Below are 19,446 nucleotides of genomic sequence, written 5' to 3'. Positions count from 1 at the left end.
TTTATTTTCCAAACAATTTTATTGAAATGTGCCAGGAGTACATGGGCAGCACAAATGTATGAACAGGAAAAAAAAAAATCACATGTACAATAATTTTTAAAAAGTGAAGGTTAATCTTGGGAGATACCAGTTCCCCTTCCCCTCCCCCTTTAGACTTCCAGCATTTCCATTATGGTTAAGCCTCTACTAACCTAGCATTAAAAAAAAGGAATACAGGACCATCTGCAAAACAAAACAAACAAACAAAAACCAGCATAAAGGAAAGAAATGTTTTCCTGCTCAGATGGGACTCTCCATAGGCACCTAATTAGGAGGCGTGCTGAGCGGTAGAGAAACACAACTTCAGGGTGTAAGGGTACGGCCCATCTGCAAAAGAGAGGACAGAGGTGTAACTGGGCCCCTCTCTGGATGCTCCCCCCCACCCAGAGTTCCCCTGGTTTTGTACACATCTCTCATTTTCTGCAATTCAACTGCAAGGGTCTAATTCTTCACTGCCACTTTTGAAACTCAAAAACAAGACTAACACACAAGGCATTTCTCCTTCTCTTCCTTCAGTTCCATGGAGGGTCCCATTCCCAGCTTTTCAGTTGGCACACAATAGGCCTGCCCAGGAACTGGGTGGGCAAATTGTACCTGCTCGCTATTACAGCCCCTTTTCCTGGGTCCTGAGCCAGCCTCTGATGCACAGAGAATGGCAGCTCCCTGGAGGACAAGCCTGAGCAACTCCCAAGCTGGCAGAGCGGGTGGCAGCAAGCAGCCAGGCTGGCCCTCCCACATCAAACATCAGGCTGCTCTCCTGGAGACCAGGTCCCACCTGCCTGTGTCAGTGACAATAAGGAAATCCCTGGGGCCCTATCTTGATGGCAGGAAGGATGGCTCTGGCCCGAAGCGAGCCAACCCATTAAGCCACGAGGGGGATGGATGACCGCAGGACCCACAGATACTCACTTGGGTTTTTCATCTGATAATGGTTCAGGAAGCCCAGAGTCTCCAGGGCATCGCTCTTGGATTCCCATTCCAGCAGCCCAGAGGAGCTGCGTTCACCTGATGGGAAAAACAAAGGCTTGAGGCTGACCTGAGCAGAAGCCAGGGAGCTGCCCATCTACAGTCAAGGAATGGGGGGGTAAGGTGGGGCAGTTTGCTCACTTTTGCCTGAGAATACTTTCACAGAAGATGGCCGCTTCACTCCCAGCTCGTCGCAGATCTGCAACAGAAACAGAAAACAGACTCAAAGGACTTCCCTGGTGTTCCAGTGGTTAAGACTCCATGCTTCCACTGCAGGGGACATGGGTCTGATCCCTGGTCAGGGAACTAAGATCCCGAATGCTGCGTGGCCAAAACAAAAACAAAGAACAGACTTAGAAACACAAGGAGTGCCACATGGCGGAATTCAAGCAACCCACAGGTGAACACTTGGATTTTTCTGGACAAAAGAGTTTCTAAGCTTTTATCACACACTCTAAGGTGTCCCTGTAATCCCACCAAAGGTTGAGAAACACGGCTCTTAACTATTTTGTTGCCTAAAATCGGGAAACTGCTTTTTAAATTTCCCATCTTGAGCTGTTATTTCGGTGTGTTCTGGCACTAGGTAAATGTTTGCTAAACCGAATAGCAACACCTCAGGCCACAATAAGGCCCAAAGTCCAACTCCACAGTCAGACTTCCACCCTTCCCCAAAGCTGCCCCAGTTCCCTCTGACAGCACCATAATGGGACCCTCCTTTCTAATGTCATCTAGGCCCCAGACGGCCTGACAGTGTGGAAGTTTCAAGATTGGACTCCAAACACCAGTCCGTCACCCAGACGGGGAGGAATCTTTCAAGGCAAATGAGCAGCCACTCTGACTTGCCAAAAATACAAGAAGGATGGCAAACTCCACTGCTGCTGGCAGTTTGGTGCCATTCTGAGCCTGTCTTGGTCCCTACTATGCCCCTAGCACCTAACCCAGAGCCCAGCAGAGCAGCTCAATAGATACTCGTTAAAATTAAAAAATGAGGGCTTCCCTGGTGGCGCAGTGGTTGAGAGTCCGCCTGCCGATGCAGGGGACACGGGTTCGTGCCCCGGTCCGGGTCCCACATGCCGCGGAGCGGCTGGGCCCGTGAGCCATGGCCACTGAGCCTGCGCGTCTGGAGCCTGTGCTCCGCAACGGGAGAGGCCACAACAGTGAGGCCCGCATACCACAAAAAAAAAAAAAAAAAAAAAAAAAATTAAAAAATGAATGGCCCCCTCAGATGGCTATGCTGAAGGACCAAGTCCACAGCACCCACCTCAAAGAAATTCTCCTCAGTCACCTCCAGAGGGGCATTGAAAAAGTGTAGCACGTTGCTAGGGTGCTGGATGCGGTTCTTGGCTGCCTGCTCTGGAGTGGAGAACCGATTGTTCCTTGACTCACTGAAGTCTTTGTAACTGCAGGACCCATCTTCCAGCCCATATGACTGACCGGGCATGATGGCTGGTTGCTTGGAGACACTGTAGGAGGGAAGAGGAGCCCTGTGTCAGACCTCAAGTTGTCCCCCACCTTCTACTGTGGCCTCCTTCCTGTCTGACAGCTCTGTATGCCTCAGAGGGCACTGCTCCACAGCTGAGGAGAGGCCGACACACTTTCGCCCACTGCTTCAGAAGAACATCTGGCAACACACCTGCATGCCCAACTCCAGCCTGGATAAGTACTTGGCTTCTCTGTGCTCCTCTGACCTCTGTCCAGAGTGGGCCCCATTCCCCCTCCCTTCTCTCCTCAGTTCCTCTCCAACCCTCCCCAAGCCCGAGGAGCCCGGGTACCTACCAGACATTCAGCTTCTGCCCAAACATGAAGTTGTTGTTGAGGTGAGTGATGGCCCGGTCCACAGCATAGCCATCAGCCATCTCCACCATGGCGGCCCCTGGCTTGCTTTTCATGAATTTCACCTTGAGAAGAGTAATCGTGATCAGCACCACTGCCCAGCTGTCAGAGACCCTTCTCCTGTCCCTTCCAAGTCAGTCAGAAGGAAGTCAACTCCTGCTCTGGATCGAGGCTTCCATTTCCTCACTTGTGAGGAGTCAGGAGAACAGAGAAGCGTGCCTGGCCCACAGCAAGTGCTCAGCCCAAGTTGGGCAGCAGAGACTAGGCAGTCTTTCCCTAACCTCAGGACCCGACCCATGAGTGGGTCATTTAATGAAGCACAACAGAAAAGCAGGAATGGTGGGAGAAAAAAGCAGCTATGTACATCAACTGAGTCATGACTATGTGACTTATGTTATAAAAACACTAAGAACAGTAGTGTCAGCTCTGAGTCCTGCTTCCACATAAAGGTATGTGAACCTGGGCGAGTTACGTGCGCCCATGCTTTCACTCCCCCTGCTTGTCTCATTAAGGATTCTTGTGAAAATGCAACAACTTGCAACATTTAAAGCACTTTTTAACAGTGGTACAAAAAAAAAAACGCTTGACACGTTATTAGCTGCTAATATTAATGGGCCAGGCCAGGGGCTGTAAACTCAAAGGCTTCCAGGACCCAGATGGGTTTGACAGAAGAAATGACCTAGTCTGAGGTGGGCAGTCACCAGACAGCCCCAGCTGACTGTTCTCCCAGGCAAGGCAGGAAGGCTCAGTGTTGCCATATCATCTGAAGTGTTCCAGAAAAAATCCTTACATAATGATCTTTAACCATGATGGGTAAATTTTATACACCGTAATATTTACGTAATATTAAGCACTAACACTTTCATATGATAAAATCTTTAAAAAAAAAAGCTGGAAATTTTAAAAAATAAACCACCCACATAGCATGAGGACCAAATAAAATCCATCTGCACTGTCACCTAATTAAACTAGTTACCCTCTCTGGACCTGCTTGCTCCTAAAAAAGCTCCTTCCCCCTTCTTTGCTCACTGGGGGGCCAAAACGTCGGGGCCTCCCCTGAGGCTGCCAAGGTCTGTGAGGAAAGCAGGGGCCTAGCGGAAGCTCACCTTCTCCACGTTGCCGTACAGGCAGAAGACATTGAAGACCCGGTCACAGTTCATCTTAGACTGATCCAAGCCATAGACCATGAGCACAGGGCTGTCGGCGTGGGGGCCGTACTCGGGTGGTGGGGGAGGGGGTGGGGGGTGCCCATACTGGGGGCCGTAGCGACTTGGGCCCCGGCGGTGACCCCCCACTGGTGGGCCCATCCTTCTCCCTTCGTAGTGAGGTGGGGGGGGCCCGTAGCCCTCATCATGGTAATGGCTGTGGTACCCACCGTGGGGCCCTCCTGGGGGGTGGGAAGGAAAGAGAGGGAGGACGGGTGAGAATTTGCGCGTCGGGCGGCGGGCAGGGGCACATGAGCCACGGGAGTCCACGGAGGGGAACCCCCTGCCCTCACCATATTCTGCGGGGTGATCTCCCAGGAGAGGGGGCTGCCTCTGGCGTTTGTTAGGGTTGCTGCCAGGGTCACCTGCAGACAGAGAGAACAGTTAGAACCTAACTTGGAAAAGGGGGTATCTCTCCCTCCTGACTACAGAGGCTGATTCTCAGCGTCCCTCAGCTCCTGAGGGCCTGGGCAGTGGCCATTCCTTCCTCACAAGGGTTACTGGGGCTTCCTTCCTGTGGCCAGACCCAGGGTGGGCATGAAGCCCAAGCCTCAAGGCTGGAGCCCACTGTCCCTCCCGCCACCCACTCCAAGCAGGCTGCTCTTCTTCATCCGTGAAGGATGAAGCCAGGTTCCGGGCCTCTCACCTTCCCGAGCTCTGGCAGGAAGCCCAGCTCTTGGGCCCTCTGGGGAAGCTGCAGCCACTATGGAAGCTGATATGGGGGCCGGGAACAGATTTCTAAAATAACTCCCAATGAAGGGAGGAGAGGAGTTAGGAACCAGAAAATAACCCAGGGAAGGGTAGAAAAATAAAATTGGGCCCACAAAGCCCCAAGGGTCTAAGAGCGCTAGGGCCCACTCTCTAGAAGACTTTCTCAATCTTGGTACCAGTCACCCTCCCCTCTAGTCACATCCACCCCAAGAAGAGGGACTGTAGGAAAGGACAAACAGGGCGACATCAACATCAGTTCAAATGAGCAGTCATGTACAAGGCATCAACAGTCTCAGACAATGGCGCAGTTCCACCCCGCCCCAACCCCAGCTGCAGTTCATAACCGCTACCGTTAACTTAGCACTTGAGTGGCAAACACTGTGCTAAGTACTTTACAAACAGACATCACCGTTTCTTAAATTCCTCACAACAACCCTATGAGGTAGGTACTATTTTAGCCCCATTTTACAGATAAGGAAAATGAGCACTTAACTTTTAACTGAGCAGTTATAATACACTTTGGCCCAAGGTCACAAAGCAAGTTAGTGGCCAAGCCAGACTTGAACCCAGGCTTGGTTGACTCCAAAAACCCAGGGCTCGGGACCACTGCCCTTTCCTGCCACCCGGCCTGGGTTTCGTTTTCCAACAGTCATTACAAAGATGGAAAAGGGCTACTTACAGCAGAAGTACAAAGTACAATGTCCATTTGTCACAAAAAACAAATCTGTATTTTCTCTTACCATTGGACGCTTCAACAGTGAGTTAGCACAGTTCTGAAAGATGGCGTCCCATCAAACATACACTGCGACCCTGCATCACATGGTTTTACAGTCATAAATACAAGTTACGGTACACATCCGATACAACTTTTTTTTTAAAGAATTGTTTTAAAAGTCAATGTTCTGATTAAATCAAAAATGGCTCACAGATGTTCTGTCCTCAGAAGATATCAGAAAAGTGGAAAATAAAGGTGTATGAAGTGGGTAGTGTCCCTCCATGTTGTCACCTCCTCACATTGTGTGCTGCAGTGCGGTGCTTCTGGCTGTGTAGCGTTCCGTGTGCGTGTCTCCTGGTTATGAGGTGTGCCAGTGGCCCCACTATGCCCGCGCTTTTGGCCTTGGGAGCACTCCCAGTTACCTGCCAGCAGGTAACTGTGTACCTCTGAGCTGTTTGGCTGTTTGGTTTTAGGTCTGTTTTGATTTTTTGCTGCTGTTGTGGTTTAAGTTTTTGGTTTTGGTTTTTTTTTGGTTTCTGATCTCCAGTTGGTGCAGATTATGTTGGCAGCCGATGACTGCAGAAAAAATAAAAATATCAAAACAGAAAAAAAAAGAAAAAAAAAAAGGCCCTCCCCAAACCAAAGGACTTAAAAAACGAAAAACAAAAAAAACCAAACCCACATGGCGAGGAATGGAGAGGATCCTATTGTCTTGGAGGCCCATGGAATCTACTTCAGTCTATGAAACGTTCTCCGAAAAGAGCGCCGCTGGCTGGCTGGGAGAGCTCTGTTCTCTGTGTTTCCTACTTCTGTGTACATTTTCGGGTTCAAGTTTGCTTGGATTTTGACATTTTTTTAATGTTTAGTAAAAAAGCAGTGTCTGCTGCCATGTTGCGTCTCTTTCTTTGTCTCTGTCTGCCTCTGTGCTTGTAGCTGTTCCTTGGAGCGCGGTGTGGTGTTCTTGATGTAGTGAGCTCAAGTCTGCGGCTGTTTCTGGGGACGTGGTGGAGGCTGCGTGTTCTGTTCTCTCCAGGAAGAGCTAGTGGTTTCTACCCTGTGTGTTGGTGAGCAATGTGCAGAGGCAGAGCCGCTGAAGTCTGGTTCCCGAGGGGGTGGCGAAGCACCTCCCTCAATCCAGGTCACCCCAACAGCTCTCGTTTTTGACCCCCAGCCTGGGGGCGGCCAAAGCTGAGAGGCATCAAAACCAATGCACAGCCAGCCCCGGCCACTAGCCCCTGCCGGTCTGCACATCTTCTATTTATGTTCCTTGGAGAAGAAATGGTTGGTTGCCGTGTTTCTGTTAGCAGTCATGTAATGCCATTGCCCGCTCTGGTACATTCACTCGGTCACCAATTTGTCTCTGACCTCTGGAGGGGGCAGCGAGCCCCACAGCGCCCATTGTGAGGGTCCTGGGTAAGAGTCTAGCCCACCCGGCCCACAGCTTCCCAGCTGCAAGGGCGAACAAGACAGGCCTGCCTAGGAATGAGGGCCTCTGGCCTCCCAGGGCCTGTGAGATGTCAGCAACCAGCCACCTCCCTCAGCCCATGGCCTAGTCCGACGTATCAGACCAAGACAGAAACAGAGATGGATGGTCTTGCTGAGGGGGCGCCGCTGTTTTTCAAAGGCAATGCTCCACCTCTCCCTCCTATCCAAGGCAAACCATTCTTGACAGATTCTAGGAAGGGGGTTGTCCATTTGGGCCCCCTGCAGAGATGTTGCATTCCCTCTACAAGTGAGGTGAGGCGTGTCCGCCCTGCTCCAATCCAGGGTGTCTCACCTCCACAAGGTCAACTTGCTCAAAGGCTCTGCTGCAAGGGCCTGGGAGCCCTCGTCACATCCCCAATCTGCCCCCCAGAAGCAGACCCTGTCAAGAGTGGAGAGCAAGAGGACCATTCCTGGCCCAGTGAGAATGGGGTCAGTGACCCTAAGCAGGATCCTAGAAGAAAAGCAGCAGAATCCGTCTGGGAGCTGCTACTGGTTTGTAAGCCATTGCCACGGCCTGTGCTCAGTGAGGCCCTGCTCCCCACCCCACCCAGGCCTCTGCCTTGACCCTGCATCCTCTGCTGCATCAAAGGGCCACAAGCAGCAGCTAGGACCTACAGAGGCCCCTCATTCACCCCCTCCCACTGGAGTGTATCTTCCAAGAGCTGACCCCCAAGGCCCTCCCATGTCCACAGGAGCCCAATGGCATTACATAACCCTGAGTCCAGGTCTATGAAGTGCGCTAGTCAAGTGAAGGCAAGGCGGGTATGTTTAAAACAAAGCTGCCGTCAGGATTACCTTGTCCACTGAGGTTGGGGTTTGTGTAGTCCCAAGTATCCTGATCATTCTTGAACACGTTTAAGCGTGTAGGCTGCAGGGACAAAAAAACGCTTGAGGTCAGCCAGGCTCCAGGCTCGCCTAGGAAGCTGACAAGGGGCAGCCATTTCCCAGACCTACCTTCGCATATTCAATCTTCAGAGTGCAACAGCCTGAGTAGATGTCAGCCCCATTGAGTGAGGCCTTGGCCCGCTGGGCACTCTGCACAGAGTCAAATGTGAGTAAAGTTAAGGGAAAGTCCCATCCCAAGAGCTCTCTGAAAAGAGCTTCAAGTTGCGCCAGAGAGGGATGAGGACAAGTAGCACCCCAAAGACCGCTCCAAGCGGGCCTCAGGGTTAGTTCACTGCCCACAGCCACCAGCCACTTGTACAGACACACACAGCTGGAGTGCTGCCCCAAATGCGCGGACACGGCCAAAGCTCCTCTGAGACCTGTACTCCCCCGGCCTGCCCCACTGCAACAACCTTCTCTGCCAGCATCACAGGCCAAGTCACCTTCTCCTTCAGCCTCATCCTCCCCCTCTGCTTCTACACGCCTTGACTAGGCCTGAACAATCTCTGAAACGTTAACTAGATCATACTCCTGCCCTGAAAACCCATCAATGACTTCCCACTGCACCCTGGACCAAGCTTCACCCCACTGCCTGGGATGCCATAACTTCTTCCAATGTCCTAAGGAACCCTCTCCTCCTCGTCAGCTACTCTTCAGTTGTCAGGTTGTTCGCATTCTCCAATGCTAAGCTCCTGCCCACCTGAGGACCTCTGCAGATGTGGTGTCCTCAGCCTGAATATCAGTTCCTACCTCTACATGGAAATAAGGATAGCACCTCCTCAAGAGACCTTCCGAGAACCCCTGTAAATTCTTTCCTCTTGTATCTCATGGCACACTCTTCTTTCCCTTCACACTTTAAACCTCATACTTTCACACTACACAACCCTTGAACGTGTGTGTGTGTGTGTGTGTGTGTGTTAGGGGTACCAACTCTCTGTGCAGTTGAAAATCCATGTATTTAACCAACCACAGATGGCATTAATACTGTAGTATACACATTTAGTGAGTGAGATTCACCTTAAGTGGACCCACAGAGTTCAAACCTGTGCTGTTCAAGGGCCAACTATTTAAGTGTGATTGTTTATTAACCATCCCTTCCATGAGACCACGGGCCCTATGAAGGCATCTGGCACATGGCAGGCATTCAGGAGACACGTGCTGGTTGAAAAGATGGATTCCTACCGAGCCCTGTGAGCTTCCATCTCAAGAAACACCCATTTCCCAGCAAAGGATATTCCACCATAGCCTGGACTCCATTCTTCCGGAAAATGACAATTCTCTGGACAGGACCACAAGGGTTACAGATAGTATAAAGAACATCCTGTAAAAACCAAAGACAGCCAAGATGAAGGGTCACTGGCAGGTCAGTCTGGCTCATGGGAGAAGACAGGGAGAAAAGGCAGGAGAGAGAGTCCATAGAAGAACCTAAGCGAATAACCACTGGCACGCACCGTGGTAATCGAATAGATGGGGTTCAGGATGGTAAAGAGAAGCACACTGTTGACGCTCCTGGAGTCATCCGAGTCCCCGGGGCGGGAGATTTTCTGGCTGGTAGAGTAATTGACAAAAGCTGGGTGGCCCGCTATGTAGATCTGGTTGTCGGCTGCGTAGTTCACGGCGTTGCAAGCCCCCAACACATCTTCAAATTCCACCAACGCTTGTCTCTTTTTAGGCATTACCACCACATAACTGGCAAAGAGAACACAGGTTGCAATCCTCTCAGGGGGATGGAGACAAGAGTCAAAGGACGGCCTCAGTTATCTGTGATCTGACTCCTCCCTGGCCTCTGGACTCCTCTGTGCCCGTCATGGTTTCTTGACCTGAACACCCCTTGCCGTAAGTGGCACGACAAGCAAAAGAGGTGTGTGCGGCTTTGGCATCAGCTTCTCTGGGAAGGCTTCCTTCCCAACCCCTCACCTGATCTAGTCAGATGCCTCCCACGGGCGGCTGGCTTTCCCTTATCACAGTGCTGACCACTCTGCGCAGGCAACTGTCTGGGAGGAATCAAGACAGTGGTGCTCACTACTCTATTCCCATTACTCACCATGTGCCAAATTACAAAGCAGAGAGAGAGAAAAAAAGGAATGAGGAAAAAAAAAAGAGAAGGAGGAGGAAAAAACACCGAACTTGCTGTAACTTATCCAAAGTACAATGGCTAACCCCAGGAGTAATGGGAGCCCCAGGACTTAGCTAAAGGAACCTGGACCGAAATGGCCAAGTTACTTCTAACCAGAAAGCCGGTGACACACAGGACACCAAGGAGTTGACTCATCTGAACACCCAACCCCTGGCCTCTGAGCTGAGTACCTGATGGGTCCAAACTCCTGCAAGGCCTCTACAAGGTCAGCTTCCACCACGCCATCAATCAGGCCCCTGATGTGGACAACTGGGGAGGCGGGGGTTTTGTGCGGGTCATCGTAGTTCTCCTGAGAAAGGAAACAAAAACAAGACTTCACTTTCTGCTGCACAAGACGGTGCACTACTGGCTTCTGTGCCACTAGGAACTCAGACAGATAAAACATTCGAGTGTGTCACCCAGGAAAAACATACAGGGCAAGCAACTAGGCAATTCAACCAATCACCCCAAAAGGATTCTGGGCCAGCAGAGCAGAAGGCCTGAGTGTATGGCCACGTGCCGAATGGCTCTTACTGTAGTTTTCGAAGAAGACAAAATGGAGGACCAGACAAGTCCCAGGTCCCATCTTACAGTCTTCCCAGCACCAGTCTCTTCTCACTGGTCAAAGAAATGTGGGAAAAGAGTGGCTTGGAAAGGGGACTCAATTTTTTGCTACAGCCTGAACCAGGACATTCCCTTTGCATTCACGCAAGTTTTTCTGCCCCTCCCCTAGTGCAGGAACCTACCATCACCACATGGCCAAGCACTGCTGTTCCCCACCACTCATCCCCAGGTCCAGCAGGTGCCTCAGAGACTGTGGCATCCAGGCCAGTCTTGACTGCCTCTAGTCTTTACTCTCTCACCAAAATCTGTACTGGAAAATACTACCTAAGTCAGACTAACGAAAACGAGAGTAAAGTCTTTCAAAAGAAGAGAAGATCCAACCTGTACCACTAAAAATCAAGACAGTTCCCTTCCCAGGGGAAGTATCTTTCCACCCACAGACAAAAGCGTCTGGGAATCAAGAAAGGACAAAGTAACTTTCTTCACCTCTCCTGGGCTCTGGGCCCAGCCTCCCATATGAGAAAAACCAAGCAGGATCCCATGTAACACGGGCAGAATTGGATTCTATTTCAGGAATGAACCACACAAACCACAGGAGCCACACCCACCTGATGGTTACCAGCTCAGCGATGTGGAGTTCCACAGCCCTAAATTCTAATCCCTGCCCCTCCTCAGACTAGCTACAAAGACCTAAAGGAATTTACCTGGCCTCTGTAAATGGGGAATAGTAAGCCCATCCCTTACCTCATAGAGGAATGTTGAGAATTCAATTAAGATACCTTTCAAATGCGTGCAACAAGGCCTGGCACGGTTTAAATGCTAGTAAATCACGGCTACAGAGCGCCGCTAAACCGTGGAAAACTCTGCAAATGGCTGAACGGGACAGGGCTTCAGGAACTTCCAAGGAGGAGGGAATGGGCTCCAAGCCAGCAGTAACAATTGGTTGTCTTTTCCGAGCAGGAGACTGAAGAGGCTGAATCCCTTACAAAGTGCCCACCCCTCAGGAAACATTTTGGTTCATCAAACCTACCGCACCCAGTTAACCCTCAGAAAATGTAAGCAAACTTGTGATAACTCCAAAGCTTGGTTCAACTTCCAAACGGCTAAAAAGACCTCTCACAACGCTTTCTTCCGGTTTTTAATGCCCACTAAAATGAGGCACATATTCTGGTCTGGGGGAATATCCTCAAAGAAATCGACTTCTGTACTGAGAAAAACCATGACGCTACAAAGATCAAACAGCGATCAGGCAGAATACCCCACTCAGGCACGGAAAATGCTACCGCCCACCCGTTCCCCGCTCACGAGGTGCCCCCCTCCAACCGCCCACAAGGCCCGGGCAGGAGAAATGCGCCTGCGCATGGAGCCAGAATAGAAAATGATAAAGAAAAAAATCAGCCCGACCGCGTGCCCGGCCCCCACAAGCCAGCCCGCGGCGCCTGCGCACTGCGCCATCTGCAGCGCGAGCAGTTTCCTCCGCCCCCACACCCCGCTCTGCAGAGCGCGCACGCGCAAGCGCCTGTCCTCGGGCAAACCCCGCCGTTAGCCCAACGCCCGCCCCTCCCCCACCCCGTCCACGGCGCGAGGGCCTGGGCGCGTGCGCACAGCCCCCCCTCCCCAAAATAAATGCCCTCAACGTGAGAAATTTTCCCTCCCTTCCCGGCCGTCTCCGGCGCTTAGGGCCCTGGCCTCACCCCGCCGCCACCGCCCGCCGCCCCGGCTCCTCCACCGCCGCCGCCGCCTCCATGCTGGTCGCCAGCGTTGTCAGTCTTGAGCCGTTTAGGGGCCCGGCCGCCCTCACTGCCGCCGCCGTAGTAGCGGCCACCGCCGCCTCCGCCGCCCGCCGCCGCCATCTTCACCATCGCTCCAGACCGCCTCCGCTGCTCGTCCGGCTGCTGCCTCTGCTCCAGCCTCCGACGCCGCTTCTCCGCCCGGGGCAGCAGCCTCCGCGACATGGCGGCCCAGAACCCGCCTCCCCCCGCCTCTCATTGGGGGAGGGACACGCCCGTCACCCGCCGCCCCCACCCGATAGGGGGAGCCACTGGTCCCGCCGCTGGGGGAGGGGAAGCCGCCATACGCCTTGCGCACCTATTGGATAAAGCCCACGCCGTTCAGCAGGAGTTCCCGCCCTTGTTTGTCTGGGACACTCCTTATAGGCGACTGTTTTCTGCCAGTCATTTCTCCGACCCCACCGCCTTAAAATAAACTCCAACTTGATTGGTCAGGCTTCTGACACTGCCTGGCCTCGTTAGGAGCACCTGATAGGAGCGGCGCTCTCCACTCTCCCCAAAAGCCCCGCCTCCTTCCCACTTTCATTGGGTTCTCGCTAATCCATCAAACCGAAAGCCCTTAGTCTTCCGTCACAGCGACTACCTTCCCGCGCCTCTCCGCAAGGAACCAAGGAGGCCCCCCTCCCTTTTGCCTCTCTCCACTGGCTACTGCAGGTGTCCATCTTCTGCAAGACGCCCGATTAGTCAGTTGAGAGTGGAAAGAGTCCTCTCATCAGACGGTAGGACCACTCGTGGCCCCTGATTGGGTAAAAAAGGAGAGCCCATCCCTGACCCGTAGGCGCTCTTTGGCGCAGTCTAGGAAAGGATCGGAGGAGAGGACGCGTGCGCGAATCGCTTTCAGGCGCCTCTGGAGGCGGGGCGACCCTCTGAAGGAGCGAAGGCCTGAAGTACCCTGAGTCTTTATTTACTGCTGTAAGCAGCCCCGCAAGGGCAAACTAAGTTAGAAGGGCAACTGCCAGTGCAGCTCTGTCCCCATCACTATATTCCATTCCTCTCCATCTCTAACTTTCACAACGCCAGAGAAAAATTTTTTGAACCCAATCTGACCCTTTCCTTCAGTATAAAACCATTTGCTGTTGCCGACTATCTCATGACCCAGTCCAGTTCCCCGGCGTCGTTTCACCACTCTACCACTAAATTCAACCACAAATAACTCCTTTCAGTTTGCAGAAAGGGAAGGATCTTTCGCGCACCTCTGGATCTTTGGCCCGAGCAGGCCCTTCCACCTAGAACACTTTCTCCACTATCCCTCCTGCCAGAGCTAAAGAATAAACTTCTCTTGTTCGTGCTCAGCTTACTCTGAGAAGCGTTCCTTGTCCCTACCAGCCCAGACCCTCGGCTTCCCCCATAATAACCCCTGATCGCTCAGGCCAATGGTTCTCACGTGACAGCCCTTACTACTCTGGGTCGTCATAGTTTGGTGGCTGTCTTTTTCCGTAGCATGGAAGTGCTTGTGTGAGCAAAGGAGCGGTGGTGTCTGCCTCGGCCTTAGTGAAGCTGGCCACCCTACCAAGCGCCAGGTACAGCACTCTGCAAAGGGGAGTAGTTAGGGTATTCTAAGCGTCTGGCGGGCCTTGTTTCCTCCGAGGCGGGTAGGGCCACCCCGCAGAGAACACCTTCCCAAGTCTCTAGGGTACAACGACGCCCAACAGCCGGAACCTGGGGGCAGGGCTGGGGGGGGGTGACCTAGGATCCCGCCCTAAGGGCTTTAACCTTATGGGGCTGCCTGCTGGCGGGGGAGAGGAGGAGGGGACGCTGGGCTTAGAAAGCGAGGAGACAGACGTGCGAAATGCGGGGGACGCCCACCAAAGATGCTCTGGAACCTTTCCACTCGGGTGAGAGGGGGTTCCCGAAATAGGGGTCCTAGTGGAAACTAAGTTTGAAATGGGGTCAGTGGCACTAAGAGAGTGGGACCGGCCTGGTAGGTCCGCGGGTTTGAGGAGATACGAAAGTTGGGGTGGGCTGGTGGAGATGTAAACCAGCTCCCAATCACCCCGAAAAGATCCGAAAGAACCGGCCGAATGGAGATGGGGGACGGCGCAGCGCCTCCAACACGTGATCAGTGCGACGGAATTAAGGCGGTGCGGCTCCGACTGAAGGGCGGGGTCGCGAGGTCCAGACGTCAGAGGAATGCGGTGGGGGGAGGGGGAGAGAGGGGCCCCTCCCCTCCCCGCCCCCGCGCCCGGCCCGGACGCCCCTCGCGCCGGCGCGCGCCGACGGGACGCGACGGAACCGTCCCCTGCGTGGCACGTTCCAGGCAACTCGTCCGCCCGAGCGCGCCCACGGCTGGCGACCGGGCTGCCGCGTTATCTGCACACCCGTGCCCCCGGCCTCCGCCCCTCCCCCACCCCTTGCACTAGGGCCGCGGTCGCGGGCCCCGGGCGGCGCCTCCCTGGGGTCCCCCCTCACTCCTCCCTGACCCCTCGCCCACAGCCCCTACCAGTTCGGCGGCGAGCCTGGCCGGCCGTCCGAGATCGAAAAGAGAGCAGACACTGGGAAGTTTTGGGGGAGGGAGGGGCGGGACTTAAAGGGACCACGACCTCTTTCCAGCCCGGGGGGGAAAATAATGGGGGGGTAGAGGCGGGAGATCGAGAGTTGCTCTGCGGTTGAATGGAGGAAACAACGCAAAAAAGGAACGGGAAGACTCCGCGTCCCTTTTCCCCAAATATCCCCAGCCCCTCAATACCCGCCCCCCATCCCTCACAGAAAGTCGCACAGTTGTTTGGGAATCTCGCCTCATTCCTCCTGGTCAGCCAAGTGTTCTGTTGGTTGAGGTAAATGTTGGGGTGCACACTGTACAGACGGGGAAATGGGCTCAGGGGACGCTAGCGACCTACCCGGGATCCCACCGCTTTTAAGTGGCATATAGCAGGATTTGTCTGCAACCAAAGACACATAACCAGTGCACTGCAGTGCCTGTTACGGTGATGGGGTCCGCAATATCCCTTGGAGGTTAAGAGCATGAGTCCTGGGGTCAGACTGCCAGCGTTCAAATAGGGACGGGGCACCTACTTACTCTGTGGCTTTGGAAAAGTGATTTAGCATTCTGGGGCCTCTGTTTCCTCATCCGGTAGGAGGTTGGTAATAGCCCCTGCAACACTGGGTGGTCTTGAGAAGTGCTGAGAATGTCTGGAAGCGGAGGGGACTTCAGGTCTACCTGCATTTCATAAATTGAGGCTCAGAGAGGGGAAAGACCAATTGAAATTCACCACAGCTGGGCAGCATCTGAAAGAACAAGTCCTCCCCTCCTTAGGGCCCCCACGGCATAATCCAACCCTTGTGGGCCCATCCAAATCCATGCCTAACCCTTTCCACTAGTCCTCTACATGGCACAAACCCTGGGTCTCCTTCTGTTCATCAGATACCCAGAGTTCATTCCTGACTCTGCACGGACTGTTCCCTCTGTCTAAAACACCCTTCTCCCAGATCTTTGCTCCTCATTTGAGAGGCCTTGGCTCAAATGTCACCTCCTAAGCACCCCAGACTAGTTAGTCGCCATACACAGTTACAATCATGGCTTCCCATGTATCTCCCTCTTTGCTCGTATTGCCATGTGAAAACAACCGGTTATTTAAATTTTGTCTCCTCACTAGAATCTGGGCTCTTTGGGGGCCAAAAGTGGGTATGTTTTCACCCCTCTAAGGACGTACCCTGGGGTCATTCACTCATTCATCAGATGTTCATTGAGCTAACACTCTGGGGAATCTGGGATAAAAATGGTGAACCAGACAGGAAAAAATTCCCTCCTTCCAGGGGTTCCATTCTAGTGAAAGATGCACAATACATCAGTAAAGTATGTATCAGAGGTGATAACTGCTATGAAGATAATAAAACAGGGAAGGAGGATGAGGAGTACATGAGGGCAGTTTGCTCCGCTCAAAAGGGTATTCAGGTGAAGCCTCACTGAGAAGGTGACATTTTAGCAAAAGTCTGAATGAATAGGAGAGAGAGGAAGTCATGTGGATACTGGGGGAAGAACATTCCAAGCAGAAGGAGCATCCAGTGCAAAGGCCCTGCAGTGAAATGTGCCTGGTGTGTTCCAGGAATTGCTAGAGACCTTTGTGGCTGGAGTAGAGGAAGGGAGGGGTAAATGGTAAGTGATGACATCAGAAAAGGGGGAGAGGGCAGTCTGTGAGGGTCCTCCTGGGCCATAGGGAGGGGAGGACTTTTACTCTGAGGTGAGGCCGCAGGAGGGTTCCGAGCAGGTAAGGGCCCCGATCTGGCTCAGGTGTTCACAGGAGCCCTGTGGCTGCGTGCTGTGGGTGTGGGAAACAGACTGGGAGGTGGGGTGGGAGCAGGAAGACAGGAGGCTAATTCAATGGGAATGGGCTGGAGAAGGTGGACGGGGTCAGGATGGGGGCCGTGGAGGGATTGAAGTGAGCAGGTTATGGATCTGATTTGAAAGTAGAGCCCATAGGATGGGCTGAGGGGTCAAAACTGCTCATGATTCAAAACCACCCCAAGTGCAGGGCTCATGGTGGTGGCCAACATCTACAGCTCCTTTTGGTCCTCTATCCACTATGAGATGCTTCTTTTTTAAGGAACATCTCTTCTCCCTCTCCCTTTGACACAGGCCTGTTCCATGGCCTCCCAGGACCAGACATCCACATCAGTGTCGCGAGTGTGTATAACTGCTCTCAAACACCTACAGCAAGCCCGTCCAGATGGAGGTGGGGATTCCCCTGGCTTGTAGCCTTTTGAAAAAACACTTTTTAAAAAACCAAGAATTTGGGCTTCCCTGGTGGCGCAGCGGTTGAGAGTCCGCCTGCCGATGCAGGGGACATGGGTTCGCGCCCCGGTCCGGGAAGATCCCACGTGCCGCGGAGCGGCTGGGCCCGTGAACCGTGGCCGCTGAGCCTGCGCGTCCGGAGCCTGTGCTCCGCAACGGGAGAGGCCACGACAGTGAGAGGCCCGCGTACCACAAAAAAAAAACAAAAACAAGAATTTTTAAAAAAATTATAGTTGATTTACATTATTCTGTGTCCCTCCCATGGTCACACTTAGACCTTGTCTCAATCACCGCAGCCTCTTTAGAACCTCAGTTTCATGCATCTTGCGCTCTACAGATCACCTGTCTTTCTAGTTCACTCCCTTCAGAAGCTCAACTCCGATAATCCATTGCCCTACCATGTTTCCATGACCCCTCCACCCCCTCATACCTTCACACAGATTAAATTCCTTGACAAACCACTATAATCGCCCCCTTACGCACATTCTCTACACACTTCCCCCTCTCCACCCTACTCATCTGGCAAAACCACAATCCTTGTTAAATCTAAGGCTCCTTCTATCACATGCCTGCATCTGTGCAGATGAATGTGGGTGGGAAAAAAATACACAATCATGCTAACTGCTCTCGCCTTAAATTCATACCCACCGACTTGGAATGCTGCCTAACAAATTTTGCCTCTGGCCCTGGTCCCTTGACTCTCCCAGATGATGTATCACATCTTCTCCTCAAACCTCTCTAACAGCGCCTTCCTCGCTGTCACTCTCAGCAGTGACTTTCTCCCTGCTTCCTGGGAGAACTACAGCCACCCTCCCCCCATATCCACCCTCCTCTTGCCTACTTGTGAGTGGGGTAGCTAGCCATGTTCCCATCTGCTGGGCTTCTTTTTTTTCCTATGTGTATTCTCATTTTTTTCTTCCCTAGTCAAGAAATTGCTCCCCTGTGGGCTCAGGGGCTCAGGAGAGAAATGTGACAGGCCCCAAAGCAGCAATAGGCCAGCTTTCTTTTCTTTTCTTTTTTTAAAGCCTCTTCAGGGCTCCATGCGGAAATAGCTTCATGGCCTATTGGGCCTCAGATTGAAAACTCAGATGCCTTTAGGGGTCAATGGGTGAAGCCAGTGTGGTAGAGGAAAAGTTCTCAGTTGCATTACACAGTTGTGACTTATTTTTCCCCAAGCTTTACTGAGATATGCCTGACATTCAAGAAACCATACATATTTAAAGAATACGGTTGATGAGTTTTGACTTATGTATAAACCTGTGAAACCGCCACCACAATCAAGGTGATGACCAAAAGGAACAAGGACACCTACTGTATAGCACAAGGAACTATACTCAATATTTCATGATAACCTATATGAGAAAAGAATCTGAAAAAAATATATAGATAGATAGATAGATAGAGATATATATGAATCGCTTTGCTGTACACCTGAAACTAACACAACATTGTAAATCAACTATACTTCAATAAAAAATTAATTAATTTAAACAAAATTTTTAAAAAGAGAATCTGAAAAAGAATATATAACAGAATCACTGTGCTGTACACCTGAAACTAACATGATGTTGTAAATCAACTATACTTCAATTTAAAAAATAAAAAGAGGGGACTTCCCTGGCAGTCCAGTGGTTAAGACTCCGTGCTTCCATTGCAAGGGTGCGCAGGTTTGATCCCTGGTCAGGGAACTAAGATCCCTGTGGACACGGGTTCAATCCCTGGTCCGGCAAGATCCCACATGCCGTGGAGCAACCAAGCCCGCGCGCCACAACTGCTGAGCCCGTGTGCCACAGCTACTGATGCCCGCGCGCCTAGAGCCCGTGCTCCGGAACAAGAGAAGCCACTGCCATAAGAAGCCCACGCACCGCAATGAAGAGTAGCCCCCGCTCGCTGCAACTAGAAGAAGTCCGCTCACAGCAATGAAGACCCAGCGCAGCCAAAATTAAATTACAAATAAAATAAATAAATAAATAAATAATTTGAAAATTTAAAAAATAAAAAGAGGGGTGTCCAACTACCATTACTATTAAGAACAACAATAAACCGTTTGAAAATTTAGTATCTATTTTAATTCATTTAATTCATTTATTCCTTCATTTGACAAATATTTACTGGGTACTGCTTTGTGCCGGACCCTGTTCTAGGCACTGGAGATTCAGCAGTGAACAAGGCACACAAAATTCCCACCCTCGGGGAGCTGATGTTTGACTTATCCTCTCTCAGCCCAGATGATTTGGTTTTCTGGGTTGGGACCACACACGTGCTGAGGAGCCAGATGGCCTGGTCCCAATCCTGGCTCTGCCATTTCCTAGCTATGCGGCCTTGGCAAGATCCCTTATCTCTGAGGCTTATTTTGTAAAACGGGGGTGCTAATAATGCAGTCTTTACCTCCTCAGGTTGTGGCACGG

General features: G+C 52.1%; 1 protein-coding gene across 3 annotated transcripts; it reads right to left on the bottom strand.

Annotated features, from left to right (window-relative positions):
- HNRNPL (heterogeneous nuclear ribonucleoprotein L) lies at positions 1–14,815 on the bottom strand. Of its 3 annotated transcripts, XM_059044770.2 has the most exons (14): positions 14,750–14,803; positions 12,214–12,714; positions 10,147–10,265; positions 9,291–9,528; positions 9,075–9,160; positions 7,909–8,005; positions 7,750–7,822; positions 4,337–4,408; positions 3,945–4,225; positions 2,782–2,903; positions 2,267–2,468; positions 1,147–1,204; positions 949–1,044; positions 1–366 (listed from the first exon to the last, which is right to left on the bottom strand). In XM_059044770.2, the coding sequence occupies exons 2-14, from the start codon at positions 12,472–12,474 to the stop codon at positions 308–310; spliced, it is 1,764 nt and encodes a 587-aa protein (XP_058900753.1). In that variant the 5' UTR covers positions 12,475–12,714; positions 14,750–14,803; the 3' UTR covers positions 1–307. The 3 variants fall into 3 exon arrangements, with proteins under 3 accessions (XP_058900753.1, XP_066875388.1, XP_058900751.1); XM_067019287.1 differs by lacking the exon at positions 12,214–12,714 and having other exon boundaries at positions 14,750–14,815; XM_059044768.2 differs by lacking the exon at positions 14,750–14,803 and having other exon boundaries at positions 3,945–4,408; positions 12,214–12,508.
- Positions 14,816–19,446: the final 4,631 nt, after the last annotated feature.

This window comes from Kogia breviceps, chromosome 18, assembly GCF_026419965.1.
Source record: "Kogia breviceps isolate mKogBre1 chromosome 18, mKogBre1 haplotype 1, whole genome shotgun sequence".
NCBI classification, from domain to species: Eukaryota; Metazoa; Chordata; class Mammalia; order Artiodactyla; family Physeteridae; genus Kogia; species Kogia breviceps.
Note: the sequence above shows the minus strand (reverse complement) of the source record. Positions and strands in the feature narration are given on the sequence as shown.

Coding starts and splice junctions, on each gene's coding strand:
- HNRNPL (XM_059044768.2), bottom strand. CDS start 12,474: ATGTCGCGGAGGCTGCTGCCCCGGGCGGAGAAGCGGCGTCGGAGGCTG. Junction 9,529..10,146: donor CAGGAGTTTGGACCCATCAG/GTACTCAGCTCA, acceptor TCTCTTTGCCAG/TTATGTGGTGGTAATGCCTA. Junction 367..948: donor TTATCAGATGAAAAACCCAA/GTGAGTATCTGT, acceptor TCTCTTTTGCAG/ATGGGCCGTACCCTTACACC.